The sequence below is a fragment of the Guillardia theta genome (assembly GCF_000315625.1).
Source record: "Guillardia theta CCMP2712 unplaced genomic scaffold GUITHscaffold_8, whole genome shotgun sequence".
NCBI classification, from domain to species: domain Eukaryota; class Cryptophyceae; order Pyrenomonadales; family Geminigeraceae; genus Guillardia; species Guillardia theta.
This window is the reverse complement of record NW_005434666.1, coordinates 902,578-923,262: the sequence shown is the minus strand read 5'-3', so window position 1 is coordinate 923,262 and position 20,685 is coordinate 902,578. Positions and strand designations below refer to the sequence as shown.

The window sequence follows — 20,685 nt, the reverse complement described above, 5'->3', positions numbered from 1 at the left end:
TCCTCCCTCCCTCCCCCCCCCCCCCCCCCCCCCCCTCCCTCCCTCCCTCCCTCCCTCCCTCCTCTCTGTATTCCTTCCCCACCTCCACTTACCCGCCATTGAAGTGTTTCAATTTCTGTCGCTCAAATTTCAGGGTACTGGGGATTAAAAACAGAGGCCTTGAAAGGGGTAGGGGTGGGGTGGTCTGGACTTGGGCAGGAGGGAACGAAGGGAGGAGGTGGAGGAGGAGGGAGTAGACGGTGAGAAAAGCGATGCAGCATGCAAGAACAGTCGGATCAATGGAGGTATGGAGGGAGGAAGGGAGAGATGGGGAGATGGGGAGGGGGGGGGGGATGGTGGAGGGAATGAAGGGAGCAGAGCAGGGTCAAAGCAGAGAAGAAAGGTAGAGAACATAGCAGGAGTGGACCTCAGGACGCAAGGAATTCAAGAAAGCATTCTTATCTCTTAGGAAAAGAAAGAATAGCGAGAGGGTCAGGAAAAAGGAAAGGAAAGGAAAGGAAAGGAAAACAGGAAAGGAAAGGGAAGGGAAGGGAAGGAAAGGAAAACAGGAAAGGAAAGGGAAGGGAAGGGAAGGGAAGGAAAACAGGAAAGGGAAGGGAAGGGAAGGAAAACAGGAAAGGAAAGGGAAGGCAAACAGGAAAAGGCAGCCTGGCAGTCAGGCAGGAAGACTCTTTGATCTACTAACTACCTGATAGATGGCGCTGGTTGAGACGAAGGAAGCGGCAGAGGAGCACGGGACATCACACTGAGGAGCATCTGTATGCGAGCTCCATGGAAGATGATTCAGAGCAAGAGGCGTATGTCAGGGGTGAGCCGCGGCTGTCGGAGCTGGAAGATCCATGTAAGGAAGGCAAGCAGTGCACAAGCGCGCTGATGGTGGTGCAGGTCTGGTCATCGAGATGATCGAGCAGCACATCAACGGAGCCAAGGATGATCTGCAGAGCACCAGGGAGACCGTGAAGAAATGGGAGGTGCAGAACTCGCCGGTGTCTAGCCAGGACATGGCAAACGGGGGCAAGGCTGCGGGCCCCGACTCTACGTACGAGCATGTCCTGCAGTACAATGCCGAGCAGGCAGAGGAGCGTCTCGCACCAACTCGACAGACTTTTACTGTCTCCACCGTGTCAGCCACGGTGAGCAGGAAGAAGAGGAATTCGTTCCCGGGGCCAGGGATAGCTGTAACGCCAGGTCGATCCAAACCTTTGAAGCAGTCGGCCCCTACGAGCAAAGAGCGTCCGAAGAGCAAGTCAAAGGACAAGAAGCGGAGGTACCACAGGTTCAGAAACGTCGTTCACAACGAAGACGGTAGGTTGCATGAGCAGCCGTCAACCTTGCTCAACGATTCTCCCCATCGGCCGGTACTGTTCTTCACTTAGATGTTTTGCGACATCTCTCTGAATCTTGTTGGCTGCAGATAATCTCGCAAGCGAACAGGAATCGACGACTCGATCTGCTTGACAGCCTGAAAGACAAGCTCTTCCTCAAGAAGCTGAACAACAGTCAGGCGGTCTGCCAGCGGAACGTGTTGTTTGCTACGGAGGACTTCTGGATTCAACTGAGGGCTGAGGTGCGACAGCGGAAGCAGCCAAAGTCGAAGAGGATGAAAGCTTCCGCGGCAGAGCAGAGTGAACGAGCCAGGATCGAGGCTGCAAGGGAGGCGTTGGATCGGATAATCTGCGAGATCAAACAGTTTCATTGCGAGACCTCCTCCCTGAGCGAAGCGATCGACACTGTCTCTGCGCTGCTGCAGAAGCTGGACGATGCGGTGGAAGACTCCTATCCTTGCACCTACGTGACGGGCCACCGTAGACACTCCGACAAGATCTCAAAGCTCCGAACCATCCTCGACCTTCCCAACTCAGTCGCCTACCACGTGCCCGAGTTCAGCTTGGGCTCGGTGGAAGACCGCAGCACCTTTGTCACACACGTGGAGACCCTGAGAGCATGGCTGCATGCCGCGCGGCAGGGCTCGACTGTGCTGCAGCGGTACTCGGAGCTGGCGGAGAATGACAAGTGGAGCAGATACGATCTCGACGGGCTGCTGCACTATGTCTCGCTGGGAGAAGTCCTGGATGTCTTAATGAACGGCGTGATCCCGAGCCTCTACTCCATCTCCTCTCTCTACTACAAGCCGGAGGAGCTGCCGGTCGTGAACGAACTTCTGAGCAGCAAGAGGAAGGTCGAGAACTTGATCTCCTCTCTGGGAGCGCGGGAAGGGCTGGAGAGGACACTGCAGAGCTCTCGATCGTTTCAATCTCTCAAGAACGAGTTCTTGAACGACAGGAGCAGGCTCGACTTTTCAGGAAGAGAATGGCTCAGCCGGTCGTCCATCATATCGGGCATCATGGCATGCGGATCGGGCAGGTTCTGCGAGTGTCTCGAAAAACTCAGGCTCCCAAACCTGGGAACGTCGCCACAGCCTTGCTCTGTTCATGGATCGGGAGAGTGTCTAGCAGGCGGTGGGAGGGAGTTGAGAGGATCTGGACAGACGGGCTGCTCCTGTAGCCTGATGCATGCCATCTGCTGGAAGCCCTTTGAGATCCTGCAGAGGATCATCTCTTCCCGCCCCAACCTCGTCAGCAACTCAGGCAACCCTGACGAGCAAAGCGCTTCCTACAAGATCTCCGAGTACCTCCAGCTCCTCCGCTCCTCCGCCAAGTTCTACTCCAGCATCTCCAACTTCCTCCCCTGCAACCCTCTCACCTTCGACCACTTCGAGCCCGAGGGCTTCTTGGCGAGATCCAGCGTGGAGATGATCGGAGCTATTCTGCGGGTCAACAACGATGTCCTGATCAAGCGCCATCTCTCTTCTTCCTCGCAAGTGTCGTCGAAGCAGCTTGAGAGGTCCTTGAAGGAGTTCTGGGAGCAGGAGATCCCGCAGCTCGCGCGCGCTACTGTGCTCTTCCTCCAAGGGCCTTGTACTCCCGTCTGCAAGATCGCTGCGCGAGAGGACGAGATCAACGACGTCTTCTCCCTGCTCAACTTTGCGTTGATGATCAGCAAGGTTGACAGCTCCGACTTTGCCGCATCTGTCCTCTTCTTGAAGATGACAGCAAGGATTGGAAGGTGTGCTTGCGACCAGCTAGAAAGCTTTCAACATGTCTTTCAGTCATCAGGAGAGATGCGAAGACATGCAAAGGACGTCGAGCTGCATGCATGCTGCAAGTATATCCTCCAAGTGTCATTGCAGTTCAAGTCGTGGATCTCTTTCCTGCAGAAATACCTTCACTGCGAATCTTCCTGCTTCACTTTCTGGCAGGAGATAAAGGATCGTATCCAGCAGCAAGTCTCGAAGCTCCATGACCTGACCTTCTCTTGTCTCGACCAACTTGCCGATCACTTGGCTCTCACAGACGTTACTGCGGTTCAAGTGTTGCCGAGGGATCTCCGAGCCTCTCCCACTCGCTCGCCCATCAAGTCCCGTCCACGAGAGAACTCGCTGTTTGAGCGAGGAGACATGAAGAATTTTCACTTGGAGGTGAAGTCCTCTACCAGCCTCAGGCAGACTCGGTTTCAGTACTTCGTGAAAGCGTTGAGACTTGCTCTCCCTGATCTACAGGAGGAGGAATGGGATTTTTGGGTACAAGTTGTAGAGAAGAACGTTCTCAACAACGTCGAAGAAAGTTTCAAGTTGTTCTTCACCGATGCAGACGAGACCTCGGAGGAGGAGATCTCGAGCTGGTCGACGTTTCACTCTTGTTATGAAGTTGTCTGTCTCGCAGACACCGGCAGCTCACAGACCTCGTGGAAGGCAGCGAGGCTGTGGGGGATGTCCGTCCTTGCAAGCTTGCAGCGAAAGAGTCAGAGCCTGACCCGAACGGAAGGCGATGGGAGCCCGAGGACAAGACCGGTGAGGAACGGCGTTCGACCCGACACCTCCTGGAGCATCGAGGACTTGGAGAAGAAGCTCGCGGAGGAGCAGTTGAGGTCGCTGAAGCTCGGCCAGCTCAGGGAGAGGGAGTGCTACGAGAAGAGGAAGGATCTCATCGGACAGGGTCAGAGCCTGCAATGGACCTGGACGCTGGGGAAGAAGCTTGGGGAGGGAGGCAACGCTGAGGTGTATCGAGTGCAGTTCTGGCAGAGCATGGAGTTCGTTGCGGTGAAGAAGCAGAAGTCGACGGGGATGAAGTCGAAGGAGGCAGAGATCATGCAAAAGATTGGCTACCATTCCAACATCATCCAGTTCTACGGCGTGCAGCAGATGCCGGACAAGGTCTTCATCTTCATGGAGTACTGCCCAGAGGGGACGCTGGACGATCTTATCAAGAGCCTGAGCGGGAACATGAAGCAGGGACAGCCTTGCATCGTGCTGAAGACAGCAAGAAACTACACGAGGCAGATCGTGTGCGGGCTGAAGCACCTGCACGAAAGAAAGATAGTCCACAGGGACCTGAAGCCCACCAACATCCTCCTCTCAGGCAACGGAGCGAAGGTAAAGATCGCGGACATGGGTGAGGCATGTACCTTTGAGGACGTGAAGGCGAGGAGGGACAGCGAGAAGTTCACCATCGGGTTCGCAGCCCCTGAGTGGATCGTGCACAGGCAGATGGGGAGTGGGAGCGCCAACCACCCTCAGCTGCGGGACTTGCGCATCGTCAACGATGACATGGTGGGCAAGATCGACGTGTGGTCGCTCGGCTGCATCGTGACGGAGATGATAACTGGCAAGGCGTCAGGCCCCTTCCTCTTCCGAGGAAACAACATCTTCGAACCCGTCTCTGTTCCACAGCGCATCTTCGCTGATTGGGCCAAGACTGACCTTCGCAAGTTTGTCCTCAAGTACGCGGAAGAGCCGAGTGTGATGGCGCAGTCACATGCCGTCAAGGACTTTCTTGACAAGTGCTTCGAGGTCAAGGCCGAGAAGCGACTGAACGCCGATAAGCTCCTGAAGCTCAGTTTCCTCCAACACCACAACCTCGAATAACACTCGTTGGCCTCTTTTGAGTTCTTAATTAATAAAAATCAAGAAAAGGATCAAAACAGAGTGTCAGGTTATCCTTGCGCGTGTCATGTCTGACTATCCGATCTCCTCCAGGTACTCATGCAGGAGCTTTCGCGGGTGAACGGACGAGGCATACTCTTCTCTGTTCCAAGACATGATAAGACGCTTCTCTCCCTTGGTCTCCTTGCTGTCCCGAGTGAAGCTCTAGTACGACTTATCAATCCTATGAAGCAAACACAAACAAACTGACAGACCTGCACTGAGTGAAATAGACAGATTGCATGCGCCAGCATTCTCTTCATGGAGTCCTGGAGCACCACAGAAGCTCCTGTGCTTGAGGAATGAACTTCAAGTGTTGCTTCCTTTTCGTCGTCCTTGACGTCCATGTACTTGCTGGGATGCAAAAGCTTGCACAATGCCGTCTCGAACTCAATGACAAAATCTCTCGCAACTCCTTTCTGCACATGATATCAAGGATGCTTCAACCAGAATGAAACTTCCAAACCTTTAAGAGAGTCTTCACTCTTCTATCCAAACGATTGAACAGCATCCTACAAGCAAGCATCCATAAGTGTTGCGATATTGTGCGCATGGAAGTACTTCGGATCATCGGTTGGGCTGAGCTTCGTAGGACCTTTCACTTCAGGATTCATCGTCTTCAGCATAGCTCGCTGTTCCTCCTCACTCGACCTACCCGAAAGTCAAGTCCCTCACACACCAGCACGAGAACTGATCACATGCAAAACTCATTCCAGAGCTGCATGTTTTCACCCTCGAAGAGCTCTGGATTCGAGCACATCTCAGATGCCAGCGAAGATGTCGCAAAGTCCCTCACCTTCAAATTTGGACTTCCAATTCATGGAAAACAGCTCTCGAAGCTCAGCTTCGTCAAGAGGCTCTCTCATATCCATCTCGTTCCTCCATCTCTGATGTCGCCGCGATCCTGGTCTTCCTGGGCTATGGAGAACACCCTTAGCTACGAAAACAACTTGGGCATATCGAACCTGTATCGGCTCTTGAGCGAATCACGCTGATGACCCGGGCTTCTTGTGCGCTTGAGTGAAGGAGAGGGAAACCTTCCCTGGTTGGAAGCTTGAGGAGCCCATTGCTCCTCGTCCATGTCCTGCAAAATGTCAAGTGAGCGCTGGCAGCAAGACCAATCCTCCGTACCATCGCAGGATTGAAGCGTACAAAAGTGGGTGACTCCTCCGGACGTGAGGAGGAGAAGGGAGAGCGAGAGGGAGAGGGGGCGGAAGGAGGGTAGTAGACAGAGGAGGGCGAGGACGACGAGCCCTCCTCCGCATCGGCTCGAACAAAGCGCACGGCGGCAAAGGAACGAACCGCCATGGTAAAAGGTGATTTTGGAGCGAACGGGGCCTGGTATAAACATTCAGATGGGTGGGGTGTTCAGACTACCGGTGCTTTGATACTGAATCAAATGCTGATGGTATATGGTAGGGGTATATACCCCCACCTGTCAACACCTTGTTGCAGTGGGTCCAAAGGAGTGAGGTGGGTGGAACGAAATGGGGGTGGGGTGTCAGGCTATGTATGAACCGGGGGTAGGATAGTATAAAAGCAGGGGTCTAAAACAAACTATTTAGAAGGGGTGGTTCTGTAAATCAGGGGGACGGGGGTAGGGTTATGAAATGGCAGCAGCGTCGATCCACCGTGCAAGGGAGGTGTAGTATAGGGGTGGGGGTGAATGAATTTTGATGGGGGTCCAAAGAGTTTGGGTGGGTCGAGAAGGAGGATCTACATGGGTCATTTGACTATGATTCAATTCATTGAAGGGGGTAGGGGGTAGTAACGAGTTGAAATTTGTGTGGTAGGGTAGTATATTTGCGGGTGGTGTGAGGGTTTGTGGAGGATCCGCACATGTTGTCAGACCAGAGTACAGTGTCACCGCGCTAGCAGCCGCGCTAGCTGGAAGAACAGAGGACAGCAAATTCATTACTAGGTAAGAAGTTGCTGCCCCGGGAGAAGTGTAGAAGAGCTCGAAGAATGCTGAGCACGAGGTCGGGTGGGGCTGCGGTGGCGGCTGCGGCTGCGATGGCCTTGCTCATGATGTTGATGGTGGAGGAGGCCGACTCTAAGAAGGTGATCCTATGCGCATGCCTCTCAGCCTCATGCATCATGTGCTCGCAAGTGAGGGAGATGGTGGGTTGCTGGTCGAAGACCGTAGGGGTGCCATCTTTGTTGGGACTGCCTGGGAGGGAGGGAGGGGGAGTTTGATGTAGAGTCCTTGTCATGTTAAGTGCTTTCAACCAATGTGATGATGGACGATGCTCCATCTGACGAGTTCTGTCTTGTCAGGTCTTCAAGAAAAAGATCCTCATGCAAGGGAAGAACTACAAAATTCATCCTGACACTGAGTCGGACATGTGCAATGCAGTGGTAGGAAGCAACTGAGTGGGTGGGTCGGATGGATTCTGATTGTTCCTGCCAACTTAGATCAGTGAAATGCACACCGAATTGGTCAAGCACAAGATGAAAGATGAAGGAGAAGACAACATCTATGACACGGCGGGAATGGCCATCTGCTTGGGAGTTGTGCAACGCTACACCTTCGACAAGGATGACACGGGTGTATGGAAACTGATGAAGAAGAACAAGACAGACGACGACGATGAGGACGACATGTTCGGGGGCATGCCCGAGGGTGGCAACTCCCAGCAAGTGGTTGAAGGCCTCCTGCTCACAAAGAAGGTTTGCTCGTTATCTCAACCTCTCACCTCGCTCACACCTCTTCCATCAAGGTCTGCATGGATTGGTGTGAAGAACTTCAGCAAGAAGTATCCGAGGTCAGACCCTGGTTGCAGCCGTCCCTGCAGATCGCTGAGCAAGTCGGCAGGTGATGTACAAAAGGGTTGATTCCTCCACTCCGCAAGAGATTGCACTCGATTTTTGCCCGCAGGCCATCAAACCAGAAGAGGTCTGTGTGTTTCTCCATGTAGACACGGAGTGACCAAGCTCCATCTGTAGAAGAGAAAGGGGAAAGTTCCATACACTCCCAAGACTGCTGCTCCCGCACCACCTCCCAACCCTTCGGACATGATGCAAGGTTTGATGCTTCCTGGAATGTTTGTGCTTTGATTTTTTTATCAAGACTTTCTCAACAAACGAGACACATCTGGTGCAATCAGCGAGATGCTGGAATTGGAAGCTCACTATCCAGAGAAGACCCTTGATCCTCCATTCCAGGTTAGATACACACGCCTTGTCCAGCACGAGCTTGACTTGCCTCGAAGGAAAAAGTCAACAAGGGAAGGGTAGACCTTCAGTGCACTGTATGCAAGGTTGGGGTGCGGAAAGCCATTGAAAAAGTGAAAGAGATGAGGTCGACGACTCCCCAGTTCAAGGACCGATGGCAGGTGAATTAGCAGAGCTAAGGTACAGGACAAGGCCGTTTTAACTTGCCCTTGCAGAGAGAATCTCTCGTCACTGACATCGTTCAAAAGATTTGTCATGGGAAGGATTATGAAAGGCTGAGGTGAAGACCGCAAGCACTTCTCGCTGCTTGGAAGCCTTTGACATGTTATACCTCCCAGGCAAGGTTACTACCCTGCTGTACCTGGAAACCCTCCTGAGTGGGCTCAAGGCTACCACATTTTTCAGGTGATCTGAGGATCATGTAATGAGATGTGTTGCAGCTGATTGCTCTGCCAGGATGATCCTGAAGGGCCCTGGAAGCTCTCCAGGCAGGACAAGAGGAAGAAGGACAAACATCCTAACAGTGAAGACGGGCGGGGGTCGGAGAACTCCCGGTGAACTTCCTGACTTCAATCCTAGTAGTTGTTGATTCATGGAAATCATCAGGGACGAGCACGAGTACAATGTGATGCGGTATGCCATGATCCGGCTGGCATGTCGGGACACCATCGATGAGAGGTCAGGGCTTGGTTCATCCCTTCGGGAACTGCAGGCTCGGGGGTGATTTCCATCCTTGCAGGTTGAGTGAAGACGATGGGGACCTTGCAAATCTCATCGTCAATAATCTTGATTCTGACCCCAAGACGGTCGCTGGCACTTTCTGCAAGCCTATCTGCTCTGCGTCCGGTGGCAAGAAGGAGGAGCTTTGAAGTCTTCCATACTTTGGTTTTTTCGGGAAGAAATCCGTTTCCTTCAATGAATCAGACGGTTAAAATGGGTGAAACGAGGCTGAATTGTGACACCCTGGGCCGTCCCACACTAGGGCCGCACTGCCGCCAGTGCTACGGTACACCACTGGGCCAATCATTAAATCACAGCCTCGCCTGCACAGTGTTGTGTTTGCCTGATAGTCTCTGACTGACTCAATGAGTCACTGCGGCTAGCCTGCTAGCTGGTGAGCCTGACTGAGCCCGGCTTCGCTGCTTCGCGATCGCAGGATCATCAGCAGGATCATCAGCAGGATCATCAGTCTGATCATCACTGAGCTGGATCATCATCCCGAGTCCTGTGGATCATCACTGTGAGTGGCGTGCGTAGGGGGATGAGGGGGTCCAACACAAACCCATGAATTGATGGGTGGTAGAGACCTGGGGGTAGGGGTCATTTTGATTCTCACATGATGGGGTTTCCAAAAGGAAATCAGTGGGGTTGAATGAAAATTTGAGGGGTAGGGGGGTGGGGCGGATAGGCGCTTGTCAACGAGGCGTCATGCTGGCTAGGGTGATTGTGGTGGTGCTGGCAGCCGCCATGGCAGGAGATGTAGATGCGGGATGTTGCCAGACGTCAGCAGACAGGTGAGATGAAAGATCTGGACAACAACTCAGGCGTGTCTGATGGTCAAGACAGCAACGTGGCGGTGATTTGGGACATGTGGAAGAAGAGTGAGATTATAAGATTGAACTCCCTGGCAACTAGCCCAGAAGAGATGCAGCCGGTACCTGAGCATCTTCATCCTGACTTACATGCCTGACTGTGCTGAAGGCGCCTACCAATGATCAGATACCTGGGTGTTGTCTTGTCGGACCCGAAGGTACATGCAACTGGAGGTACAGTTTTCCAACTCCATGCCAAGTGAATGATACGAATGTGTGCAGGAGAGACTGCTGCAACTTTGGAACAGGTGGATATTGGGTAGAGAATTCAGTGCTTCGTGGAACGATATGCGAGACCTACAAATGGGTAGTAGGCTCCTGGTCGGCATGTCCAGACTGTGGTGTAGCCAACATCACAAGATCTGTCACGTGTCAGAGGGCAAGTGACAACGGTGTTGACGACGCGGCAATGTGTGCGATGTATGCTGGAGCAAAGCCTGAAAGCATCATGTGACTTTCATGAGGGCACATGAAACTGTGGGACTGACATCGTGCTTGAAGGGAGTGCACCGGGACAGTTCTCTGCGGATATTCGTTCGTAGCAGGTCATCCGACTGTTATGAGTTCAAACACTCGCTCAAAAATTGAAACTTGTATCAGGATCTTGGGGAGACTGCTCAACAACATGCGGTAGTGGTACGCAGCGCAGGGTAGTGGATTGTGTCAGAGACGACGGAGAGACAGTTGACAGTTCAACATGCATGTAAGTGTGCTGAGACGGGTTTATCAGGACTGAAAGCTTACTCAGAGCCCGGGGGATGGTTCCTTTGACGACCGAAATGCCATGTTTCACTATCTTGGGATGCACATACAGGCACTTGCTCTTTGCAGTGAATTGGTCGGCAATCGTGACACGTTTTCTTTCTTTTTGTAGTGTTGTGCCTCAGGCATGGTCGAGCTGCAGCGCAACTTGCAAGCAGACTCGAGTGCTGTACTGTGTGAGATCGGACGGTGTCGTCGTGGATATGTCTGTCTGCAGGTCTGTGTCTCGAACTTTCACTTTCTGCTGAGGTGTTTTGATTCCTTGTCGTTTGCAGCGAATATGGTCTTGCGCAACCAGTGAGAGAGCAATATTGCTGTTGAGGAACATCACAGTTTCAGAGTGATAAGTCTTGCTCATTTTACCTGTCATAGTGGCAAAATCATGTATATAAGAACCCCTGTAACTATGATCCGTGTCTAGTGAGAGTTTTAATTCGATGAAGGAGAGGACACCCTTGATGGTGAGATGCTCCATGATTTCATGACAAAGAGAATTTACAACTCGTCAACAGCGATCGAACAGTTCGAGTAAATGCTCATTCAGCTTGAACTGGACTTCCCCGCTCCTTCACCAGCGGACATGCTCCAGAGCAAGGACAAGAGTACTACTTGTAACAGGCCGCGCACAGCGTGGAAACTCACTGGGATTTCTCCTGGCGGGCCCAAACCCGGCATTGTTGCACCTGTGGCATTCAGCATGAGCACTGAAGAGTTCGATCAATTTGAATGCATGTTGGGATACCGTGAGTGTACATGTATATGTTAGCAGGAGTGACAGCGAGGGTGAGCAGGAACAGTGCGAGAGCACTGGCATACTTCACTCCCTTCATGGAATTTGGCAGCAGGTCTTCCCTACCAAGAGCTTGTATCGTGCCTCCCAACAGCAAGCCACTTCCTCCCAAGACCTCCGCCACACCCGTCCACGCAACATGAAACTCGGCCGAACCAGGAAGAAACCACAACCCCCAGGTTCCCAAGGGAGGGTAGATGGCGAGGAAGGCATCCTTAGCTGTGAAGTGTGCTACACCTGCCAGAACATACACAAGGCCAAGGAGAGGCCAAGTTTTCTTCCATGACGAGAACCACCCCTTAGGGAGCGTTCTTTCGACAGCTGAGAAGGTTGGGCCGCTGAGCAACGCAGTCCCCAGGCCAAGTCCAGCGAAGATAGAGACGAAGGTTGCTGCCTGCGTGGATGTTTGCATGTCAGAGGAATAGTGAAGACGTGTGAGCGTGAGAGGTGAGGCTCTGTCAATGAAGATGCACCTGCAAGCTTAAAGGCAGCGCGTCGATCCCTGACGGAGCGAGGCATCGGATGGCCATGATCCCCTTTCCTGCATGGAATGGCGCCGAGGAACGAGGGGAAGGAGCAAGAGGGAAGGAGCGAGGGGCAAGGGGAAGCATCCTTCCACTGCCATGGCGACTTTGTGGCCACGACAAGGAGCCAACGAAACCTGGAGATCCTGCCATTGGATTTTTATATGTCACGGCTAGCTGGTGAAATGGCGTTGCCTCTTCCCCGAAAACGTGTGAACTCACTTCACGGCCGCTCCGATCTTTACTCACTGAAGTCCGATCACGGTACTCAGCCTAGTACCGTAGTACCGTAGTCACTAGTACGCCGTTATCACCATGGCAACTTGCCAGCGACTCACTGCCGCAGTGCCAGGACCGGGCTGTGCCGCAGTGAACTCAGGCCCGGGTGGGATGTGCGTTCAAGGCCGTTCACAGTGAAGTCGAAAAATCGTGACATTCCGGTGAGTGGCGATGAGGCTTCGGCCCTACCCGGACCGCGACTCCGTCCGAGGCCGGCCGAGGCCGGGCCGATCATGGCCCCCGGCCGAGCCCGGCACTGTCGGACTCACGGAGGTGCGCCAGGCCGACCGGGAGTGAGGCGGGCCGTGGAAACCGAGTTTGACAGGCTTGACGGCCGTTACTGGCGGAATGGTGCGATGGCTGGTGGTCATGACAGACACACTGGATGACGCGGGGAGCTCCCATCGCCTCCCTCCCTCCTCCTCCTCCCTTGTCACTCTCACGCATGCGATCTCCAGCCTCCTCCACTCCAGAGCCTCACAAGTCACCCTAGACGTTCGGGGGCTGGAAGGGCTCGACGAGTTTGGACGGGAAGGGGAGGAGGTGGAGGAGAAACTGAGGAGCTATCAAGTATGTGTAGTCCTCGGCTGCTGGGAGATCGTGCCATGGGAGCCGCACTGCACGAGTCTTGTCTGCATGCTTCGCTGCTGGTTGAAAACCTCGAAGCCGCTGTTCTGCGAGGCTACGGGGGCAATGCTCGTTTGGCATGTCCTGTGCGCTCCTATGCGGCTCATTCCTGAGAACCTCGTCCTCCTGGAACCCGACGAGAAGCCAGCTCCTCCTCTCACAGCAAGGAGCACACAGAGTCCCAAGTTCCTCCTCCAGCTCATGACTGGGGAGATCCTTCAGCGTGTTTCGACAGGCAAGGAGCATGGATTCGTCCGTCTAGGGAACGCGGGCATTCGGCGCAGGCGGCATGTGGTGGAAGAGACGAAGAGGATGCTGGCAATCAGAGCTGGGAGAGCGGTAGAGCAGCACTGGTTGATGGCGAAGCTGCTCAGATTCTTTCCTTCCGACAACTTGTACAAGGTATCAACGTCAGTGAGGAATTGGTACCTCAACGTCACTCTTGGGAATTCTGAGCGAACATCGTGCGAGATGTCATTCGAAGCTTTCCAAGGTGAGTCTGAGGAATCAACTGTGTCAAGACTTACCTTCTTGTCCCCCTCCTCTTACTCATTCTCTTCTTTCTCCTTCTCCTTCTCCTTCTCCTCCTTCTCCTCTTCCTCCTGCTCCCGCCTCTTCCCCTCCAGGAACCCCACGACCTCTGCACGAGACTCTGTCGTCACGGAGCCACCTTGGTCAGGAGAGGAGCGTACCTGCCTGTGCCGACCATCCTCCTCCAACCTTGCTGATGAAAGTGCGGATGATCCTAACGGAATGTCTTTCAGTGACGTCGTTCAGGTTCTGGCCTGGAGCGACGATGGGCCCGAGGTCTTCGAGTATGACATGGCGACATGCATGCGATTTAGCGTCACGTCATGCAAGGTTGGAGATCTTGTCTCTACTTATCACTCTCTATTCTATCCTGTTCTACCTCGTTTTTCTCCTTGCTGTGAAATCTTTCTTCTTCTTCTTCACCTCCTCGACCTTGTTGACGGCTTTTGTATACCAGATTGCCGTCGAAGCTTTGAAAGCCTTTCTTCATCGACACAGGAAGCAGATTTTTGAAGAAGAAGTACATGTACAACAATCGAAGGTTTGGTCCTTACCGACAAGACGTAAGCAACACAACCTTCAACTCACTCTCGCTCGTTCTTGCCTGCTCTGCCCACTCAGTCTACTGCGTCTGCAGCTTCTGATAGCCATTTGTGCGTGTCAGGCAAGAAGAGAGTCGAAAAGCATCTCAAGAAGGTGATAAAGGCTAGATTCATAGATGACGTCAGCACGATGATTCTCCACTCAGCTCGCAAAGTACATGTCTACTTTTAGCTCCGCTCCAGTCGTTGTTGAACAGGAAGGGATTCTGATCTTGATCTCCAAGGTATGAGATCCAAATGCTCGATGTGATGCCTGAACCCCTGCAGAGCAAGAAGAAACCAGAAAGATCGGCACATCACGTATCACAACGCCAAGGTCTGCAAGCAGAGATACCGGTGATACGCCCTTCGTGCTGCTCCCGCTCCCGCTCCCGCTCCCGCTCCCGATCTCGCTCCCGCCCTCTTTTGAAGATGTTTCAGACTTTCCGTTGGATCAAGGCTCAGCAGCAGCCCAGCTGTCACTTCTACTGCCACCAGGTGCTGCCGATGCCGCAAAGTCGTACATGACCACATGATAGCTGCAAGCGCGCATGCTGGACTCGTTCTTCAGAGACAACCGGGAAAAGTACCACAACCCTCTCCCCATCTCCTGCACCAGCCTGCAGGGCAAGGACCTTCTCCCCGCTGACTTCAAGAGCATCGTTCAAGAGGCTGACATGAAAGCTGCCGTCCCGAAGCTCGAGTGAGTCCTCCTACTCCTCGGTCTCACGCTCCCTTGCCCCTGAATGTGCTGTGTTGCGAGCATTGCTCTCGACCTCATGTGGTGCTGAGATTGGTTTTCAACAGCTTCAACCTGTTGAGCCCAAAGAGATCTTTCGCTGGTCCTTCTCATCTGTGATTTCCCTTCGGTTGTTGACAAGCTCTCCCAGCACCTCCTGACTCTTCGCAATTCCCCGAGGTCAATGATGCTTCGTCCTCGCCCTCGCCCTCGCCCTCGCCCTCGCCCTCGCCCTCCCTCCATCATCTTCGTCAACCCGCCGACATGCCTGCTTGTTTGTCTTCATGTCTCCCTGAGAACCCTTTCCTCTCTCCTCTCCTCTTGTTGTTCTATCCTCCTCCTCCTCCTTCATGTCACCAGCTCCGCAGCAGTCAGGCCCCTCCTCTACCCGCCGCCTTCACTTTCCGTCTCCTCACTCGGTGAAGGTTTGAGGGGTCAGCAGCTCAACGACTGACGACTGAGGCAGCTCAACCTCCGCGTTCCTCTCACGGAAAGATTCAGAAAGATGCAGACAGCAGCTGGAGTTGCAGAAGAAGGATGATGATGGTGATGGTGATGATGGTTGTGATGACCATGATGGAGATGATAAATGAAATAATCAAGATGGATACGACGATGGTGGAGCCGATTGTAATAAGACGTGAGATGATGATGATGATGATGATGATGATGATGATGATGATGATGATGATGATGATCGAGTCGATAACAACGGGGTGAGTTAAGATCGAGAGAACATGCGAGGAGGGGCTAGCTTTATTGTTTCTCCTGCTGGGGTTGAGCTGGATCCTGTACATTATGAGTGATGAGAGTAAAGGGAGGAAACAGACACAATCTGAACCTGCGTGCTCTCTTCCGCGTCCTTGGCAACCATGCCGTATTCTGCCGAAGTGATTCAGGAGGAGGAGGAGGAGGGGGGGGGATTGGAGGAGGAGGAGGAGGAGGTAGTTGTGGTGGTGGAGGAGGAGGCAAGGAGCTTAGAGGCTAAGAGGTAAAGGAGGAAGGAGGTGGTAGAGCTAGGGGAGGACGAGCATAGGATGGCAAAATAGCAAGGGGGGTCCAATGCAGGCGGAAGGCGATGGGAGGCAATCGAGCGAAAGGCAGGAAGGGAAGCCAAGGGCTCGAACCGTTGGGTCGTTTCTTGTCTACCCTAGAGAGGAAAGTCAGAGGAATGAAGGGGAGAGGCGAAGGAGGAGGCGGAAGGAAACGAAAGGGAAGCGCCAAGGGAGAAGGAGGAGGAGGGAATGTGAGGAGGAGGAGGAGGAGGAGGGTATAAAAGCAAAGAGGGATTTGTGGATGGATGGATGGATTGAGGGAGGGAGGGAAGGAGGGAGGAGATTTTGAGGGAGGGAATGAAGGAAGAAAGGGGGGGAACGAGGGCTGGAACATGAAGGAGGAGGGGAAAGTTAGGAAGAGGGTGTGTGGTGGAGTCAACAAGAGGGAGGGAGGAGGAGGAGGAGGAGGAGGAGGGAGAAGAGGGAGGTTTACCTGTATGTCCATCGCTGATACAAGTAGATCAAGAAGATAAGGTCTGATATAGCAAACTCTCACAAGAAGGAAAGTCAAGACACAATGATGTTGTCCTCACCGTCTCTGAAGACAGAAAGTCTGTGCAGAGTTGGCATTCTGACAGACACATATCAGCCCCGGCGTCTCTTCACTTGATCACGAAGGCAAAGTTCTTCACTTGATCACAAAGGCGAAAAGATCATCGATGATTGTGTTGAGAAACTGCAAAGTCGTCACCGACGTCGTCGTTATAATCAACATCGTGATCAATATGATTCTTCACTCACTTTGTAAATCATCGCTCTCCAAGGCAAGTGCGCGACGCTCTTGAGCTGCGAAGGTTTAGGAAGAGAAGTGAAGAGGAGGAGAGGAGAGAGGAGGAGAGAGGAGGAGAGAGGAGGAGAGAGGAGGAGGAGGAGGAGGAGAAGGAAGCAAGTCACCTTATAGTTGATGAAGAGCTGCGGCGTCATCATGATGAAGCCGAATGTATAAACGCAACCAACGGCTAATGAAGAAACGATGAGAGGAGGAGGAAGGGAGTGGAGAAGGGATGGATGGATGGATGGATGGATGGATGGAGGGAGGGAGGGAGGGAGGGAGGGATGGGGAGAGGGAGGAAGAGGGAGGGAGAGGTACCCGATGAAAGGATCCAAGACCACCAGCTCTTGTGCTGGTTGTACATCAAACTTGAAGTTCCGACGTCAGTGACGGGAAAGGGAAAAGTAACTTGAGAAGTTACCTGTAGATGGAGAAACCGAGGGAGAGCGGGTAGAGCACGTAAGAGAGATATTTCATAGCGATCTGCAACATGGTGAGAGGAGCGAAGCAAGGAAGGGAAGAAGGAAAGGAAGGATAGGAGGAGAAAACGGAGGTTGGTAGTTTGAGTATGAAGAACCTGGTCATATCTCATCGTTTCTGACTTGTAGGAATCTTTGTAGTTGAGCTTGATGAAAGGAAACTACAATCAAGGTCATCATCGTCGTCATGGCCATCGCCATCTTCCTCATTCTCATCGTCCCTTTCATGAACGAAAGGGAATCACCTGGGGCAGAACTAGTACATTCATTGCCTTCTTCACCTTCCAGATTTCTGTATGCAGGTAAGAAGAACGAGAAGCGGGCGGAAAGGGGGAGAGAGTGAAGTTAGAGGAGGAGGAGGAGGAGGAGGAGGAGGAGGAGGAGGAGGACGATGATGATGAAGATGATGATGAGGAAACAAGAGGGATACCGATCAGAAGCCCAACGCCCGAAGAAAGGAGGATCTGCAACCAGAACCGTCAGGTTCAGGTCTTGCTACCTGCCAACCCTCCCTCATCCTCATCCTGATCCCTGCGCCCTCTCTTGCTTCCTCTCGCCTCCTCTCCTCTCACCAGCCACGACGTGTCGTTGTCGAGCAGGTAGAGGAATATGATCGTCTGCGTGATGCTGTTGTGCTGGTCAGGAGCAGCTCCAATCGCCTCCCTCCTCACATGTTGGTGAAGATGCTCCTGACTGAGAGCCCCTGCATCGAGTCCACCTTCCTCCAGAATGAGATGTCTGTAGAATCCGTTACAACCTCCTCCTCCTCCTCCTCCTCCTCCTCCTCCATCCTCCTCCTCCTCCTCCTCCTCCTCCTCTCCTACCATTCTTGAACGCGAGGAAATCGAAGACGGTGTGGAGGAGGGACACTATCCCGGTGATGGCGAGGAGGTAGCTGAGAGGACGTCAGAAGCGCTGACTGCCTTGGATGCTCCTCACGGGTTGCTCTCGAGCAGAATCCTCTTGAGCTCGTCATGATCGCCCTCCGATGCTGTGCCGATGCTTCGCTGCAGAGGACGAGAAATGACGGTGATGCGGGAAGACACGGGAAGGGAAGGGAAGGGAAGGGAAGGGAAGGGAAGGGAAGAGGAGAGAGGAGAGAGGAGAGAGGAGAGGAGATGAGGAAGGAGTAGCGGGAGGAAGGGGAGGAAGGATAGAAGAGAAGAGGAAGGAAAGCAGAGAGGAGGAAGAAGAGAGAAAGGGAGGGGAGGGGAGGAGGAGGAGACGTCACATTCGTCTCGCCGCAGGAAGATAATCACCTGCTGCTGCATTGAAGTTCCCCACTGGATGACCATGAGCCATGTGAAGCGACCTTGACACCTGCGGGGGATAGGAAGAGGAAAAATGAAGTCAAGAAGCTAGAAGGAGGGAGGGAGCAGGAGGGAGGGAGCAGGAGGGAAGGGAGCAGGGGGGGAGGGAGCAGGAAGATGGGATGGAGGGAGGAGAGGGAGGGAGGGAGAGTAGCGGAGGCTCCTTGGAGGTTAACTGACCGGAAGTGGAGGACGAGAGGAAGGTGATCGACTGTCTCGTTCACGTGGATCATCATCCCCTTGGTCAACCAGAACTCGTTGAGATGCATGATGGGAAAGTAGCTGCGGCCCTGTCAGTACCTCCACAGTCTCCTGCTGCTGCTGCTGCTGCTGCTGATGATGATGATGATGATGATAATGATGTCCCTTACTCATCTCCTCCTGCTCTCCCCCCTCTTCCTGCTCTCCACTTCACCTCCTCTTGCTCCTCCTCCTGGTCGGCTCCCTCTAAATCCTCCTCCTCTCCTCCTTCCTTCTTCTTTCGTATTGACTTCCTCCCTTTCTCGCGAGCTTGTTCCTCCTTACCTTCCATCCGAGTCAAACTTCATATGGTCGAGCATCGGCTGTGGAATTCCGTTGCCAGGAAAGACGGACGTCTGGAGTGAAGGTAAGCAGAACGAGAGGAAATCATGGCCGATGTGAGTAGAAGAGGAGAAGCAAGAGGGAGGGGGATGGACAGGAGCGTATAGTGAGGAGGCAAGGCAGGCAGGCAAGGAGGGAGGGGAAGGAGTAACAGCAGCAGACCTCCTCAACAATGTCGATGTAGATCTCTGGCTTCCACATAGGGATAATCTCATTCTGCTCTCAGCATCACAGACCATCGGCTCCTTATCGAGCATGCGACCTCTCGCTCCTCTGTGATGTTGAGCTTGGCGTTGGCCGCCATGATTTCCTGGTGCTGCTCAGGACTCGGCGGCTCCTTACAAGTCCCATACCTGATCTCTCTCCGACATGTCGCCTGTTATCAGGTTCTTGGTCTTCTTCGCCTTCGGCCGGGGAGCGTGCGAGATCAGGCTGAAGAATTTCGTTATCCCCTCCATCACGATAACAAATTTCTTCTGATACTTGAACACGCCATGCGCGACATCAGCGTTGCCTCCTCCTCCCAGAGGATCCGCCTGCGGGTCCAGGTAAGCGAGATCAAGGCAAGGGCTGACGGGACCCCATTTCTGACGAAGTAGACGTGCGCAAATACAGACTGATTATGCCTGTCAGGAGCTTCAGAGGAGGAAAGGATGGGAAAACTGAGTTATCATGACGACAGATTCAAGACATGCGCGCAACAACATCTAAAAGCGCTGCAAAACCGAGAACAAAGAGTGGGTTGCAATACAGCGACGTTTGCAGTCAGCTTGAAGTACCATGGCAGATGTAAATCGTTCTTCGTCAATGAGCGGTTGAACAATCTGGTGTTCCCCTTCAATGGAGCAGAATTGAGAAACAGATTCTGCGAAAATTTGATCAAGAAGGTCAAGAAAGGAAACAACGGACAGTTGGAATAGAAAAACGATGGAGATAGTGGAATGATGATATGATGACGATGAAAGAGCAAGGACAACAAAAGTGAGCAGGATGCTTTTGGGAGAATTGGAAGTGATGGGGTCTGCCAAGGGAGGGAAAAGCCGAGCAAGGGAGGTAGAGGATGAGGATGATGATGATGATGATGATGATGAGGAGGAGGAGGAGGAGGAGGAGGAGGAGAAGGTGTTGGTGTTGGTGTTGATGGTGAAGGGAGAGGAGGAATAGGAGGAGGAGGAATAGGAGGAGGAGGTAGTGGTTTTGGTGGTGGTGGTGAAGGAGGAGGAGGAGGAGGAGGAGGAGGTAGGAGGAAGACCTTCTCGTGCCAGATCAGAGCTCCCTTCCCTGCACGTTCAACCCGACAGAGGACATGGTCAGGTGCGTGAGGGTCTCGTTGGAGGAGGCGAGGAAGACGTAGCTGTAGGCAGGACTATCAGCGATCAGTCGCACTGCTCTCAGCTTACAGCTCGAACTCCTGTCCAAAATTCCAAAGGGGACGTCTTACTCCCGCATGCCCTGCAGGCCCCGCTGCCGCAGATGCCGACCTGCTCTCCTGTTCCTTCCCGTCATCCCCACGGCAGGAGGATCTGCTCTTCCATGTACCTGCTGCAGTTGCGCCGACAGCTTCGCTCCCTCCAACCCTCCCGCGGGCCCCTCAAGCTTTTCTGCGATGCTTCTCCGTCAGAGCATGCGGGTTGCAGGAGTTCTCACGCACTTGGCTGGAACTGAGGGCTGAATATGGTCGACCACCTACAGCAGCTTTGAGAACTCCTCATGCTCCCCGCCCCCCCATCTCCTCCTGTTCCCTCTCCTCCTCCTGCTCCCCCCACAGAGCACCATATCCAGACATACCAGTTGCTGAAAATCCTTGATATGGATTTGCTTTATCACCTCCAAGTATTGATATAGAAGCATAAGTTGCTCCCTTTGTGATTGTTTCAGTTGCTGAACCACTTGCCCAAGTTGATGAA

At 53.3% G+C, this 20,685-nt stretch overlaps 7 protein-coding genes across 7 annotated transcripts; 4 read left to right on the top strand and 3 right to left on the bottom strand.

Annotated features, from left to right (window-relative positions):
- Window positions 1-4,123: 4,123 nt before the first annotated feature.
- GUITHDRAFT_64962 (hypothetical protein) lies at window positions 4,124-4,924 on the top strand (the record flags this gene model as incomplete). Its single annotated transcript, XM_005839610.1, has 1 exon — window positions 4,124-4,924. One exon carries the CDS (start codon window positions 4,124-4,126, stop codon window positions 4,922-4,924), a length of 801 nt encoding a protein of 266 aa, XP_005839667.1.
- Window positions 4,925-5,017: 93 nt separating this feature from the next.
- On the bottom strand, window positions 5,018-6,115 carry GUITHDRAFT_101844 (hypothetical protein; the record flags this gene model as incomplete). Its single annotated transcript, XM_005839609.1, has 8 exons — window positions 5,018-5,146; window positions 5,197-5,400; window positions 5,448-5,493; window positions 5,543-5,632; window positions 5,680-5,725; window positions 5,778-5,899; window positions 5,947-6,065; window positions 6,113-6,115. 8 exons carry the CDS (start codon window positions 6,113-6,115, stop codon window positions 5,018-5,020), a joined length of 759 nt encoding a protein of 252 aa, XP_005839666.1.
- Window positions 6,116-6,946: 831 nt separating this feature from the next.
- On the top strand, window positions 6,947-9,024 carry GUITHDRAFT_101843 (hypothetical protein; the record flags this gene model as incomplete). Its single annotated transcript, XM_005839608.1, has 13 exons — window positions 6,947-7,042; window positions 7,259-7,339; window positions 7,397-7,651; window positions 7,702-7,746; window positions 7,797-7,877; window positions 7,928-8,006; window positions 8,052-8,146; window positions 8,194-8,316; window positions 8,371-8,435; window positions 8,494-8,560; window positions 8,612-8,709; window positions 8,762-8,833; window positions 8,895-9,024. 13 exons carry the CDS (start codon window positions 6,947-6,949, stop codon window positions 9,022-9,024), a joined length of 1,287 nt encoding a protein of 428 aa, XP_005839665.1.
- Window positions 9,025-9,583: 559 nt separating this feature from the next.
- On the top strand, window positions 9,584-10,767 carry GUITHDRAFT_101842 (hypothetical protein; the record flags this gene model as incomplete). The annotated part of the gene is made up of 7 exons (XM_005839607.1): window positions 9,584-9,669; window positions 9,722-9,809; window positions 9,857-9,921; window positions 9,970-10,197; window positions 10,249-10,292; window positions 10,635-10,685; window positions 10,727-10,767. The coding sequence occupies 7 exons, from the start codon at window positions 9,584-9,586 to the stop codon at window positions 10,765-10,767; spliced, it is 603 nt and encodes a 200-aa protein (XP_005839664.1).
- Window positions 10,768-11,241: 474 nt separating this feature from the next.
- Window positions 11,242-12,002, bottom strand: GUITHDRAFT_150628 (hypothetical protein; the record flags this gene model as incomplete). The annotated part of the gene is made up of 2 exons (XM_005839606.1): window positions 11,773-12,002; window positions 11,242-11,693 (listed from the first exon to the last, which is right to left on the bottom strand). Coding segments are annotated over exons 1-2 (590 nt in total), but the record flags the coding sequence as incomplete, so codon positions are not given.
- A 448-nt stretch (window positions 12,003-12,450) lies between these two features.
- On the top strand, window positions 12,451-14,548 carry GUITHDRAFT_133711 (hypothetical protein; the record flags this gene model as incomplete). The annotated part of the gene is made up of 6 exons (XM_005839605.1): window positions 12,451-13,222; window positions 13,759-13,823; window positions 13,898-13,956; window positions 14,130-14,178; window positions 14,283-14,339; window positions 14,381-14,548. 6 exons carry the CDS (start codon window positions 12,451-12,453, stop codon window positions 14,546-14,548), a joined length of 1,170 nt encoding a protein of 389 aa, XP_005839662.1.
- A 283-nt stretch (window positions 14,549-14,831) lies between these two features.
- On the bottom strand, window positions 14,832-19,402 carry GUITHDRAFT_159259 (hypothetical protein; the record flags this gene model as incomplete). Its single annotated transcript, XM_005839604.1, has 23 exons — window positions 19,359-19,402; window positions 19,262-19,314; window positions 19,132-19,210; window positions 19,041-19,088; window positions 18,941-18,994; window positions 18,722-18,792; window positions 18,377-18,478; window positions 18,146-18,206; window positions 17,826-17,893; window positions 17,711-17,781; window positions 17,558-17,624; window positions 17,459-17,513; window positions 17,317-17,350; window positions 17,132-17,178; window positions 16,829-16,890; window positions 16,726-16,775; window positions 16,530-16,594; window positions 16,377-16,421; window positions 16,268-16,311; window positions 16,169-16,206; window positions 16,069-16,111; window positions 15,708-15,730; window positions 14,832-14,893 (listed from the first exon to the last, which is right to left on the bottom strand). Exons 3-23 carry the CDS (start codon window positions 19,147-19,149, stop codon window positions 14,832-14,834), a joined length of 1,128 nt encoding a protein of 375 aa, XP_005839661.1. The 5' UTR covers window positions 19,150-19,210; window positions 19,262-19,314; window positions 19,359-19,402.
- Between the last annotated feature and the right edge of the window lie 1,283 nt (window positions 19,403-20,685).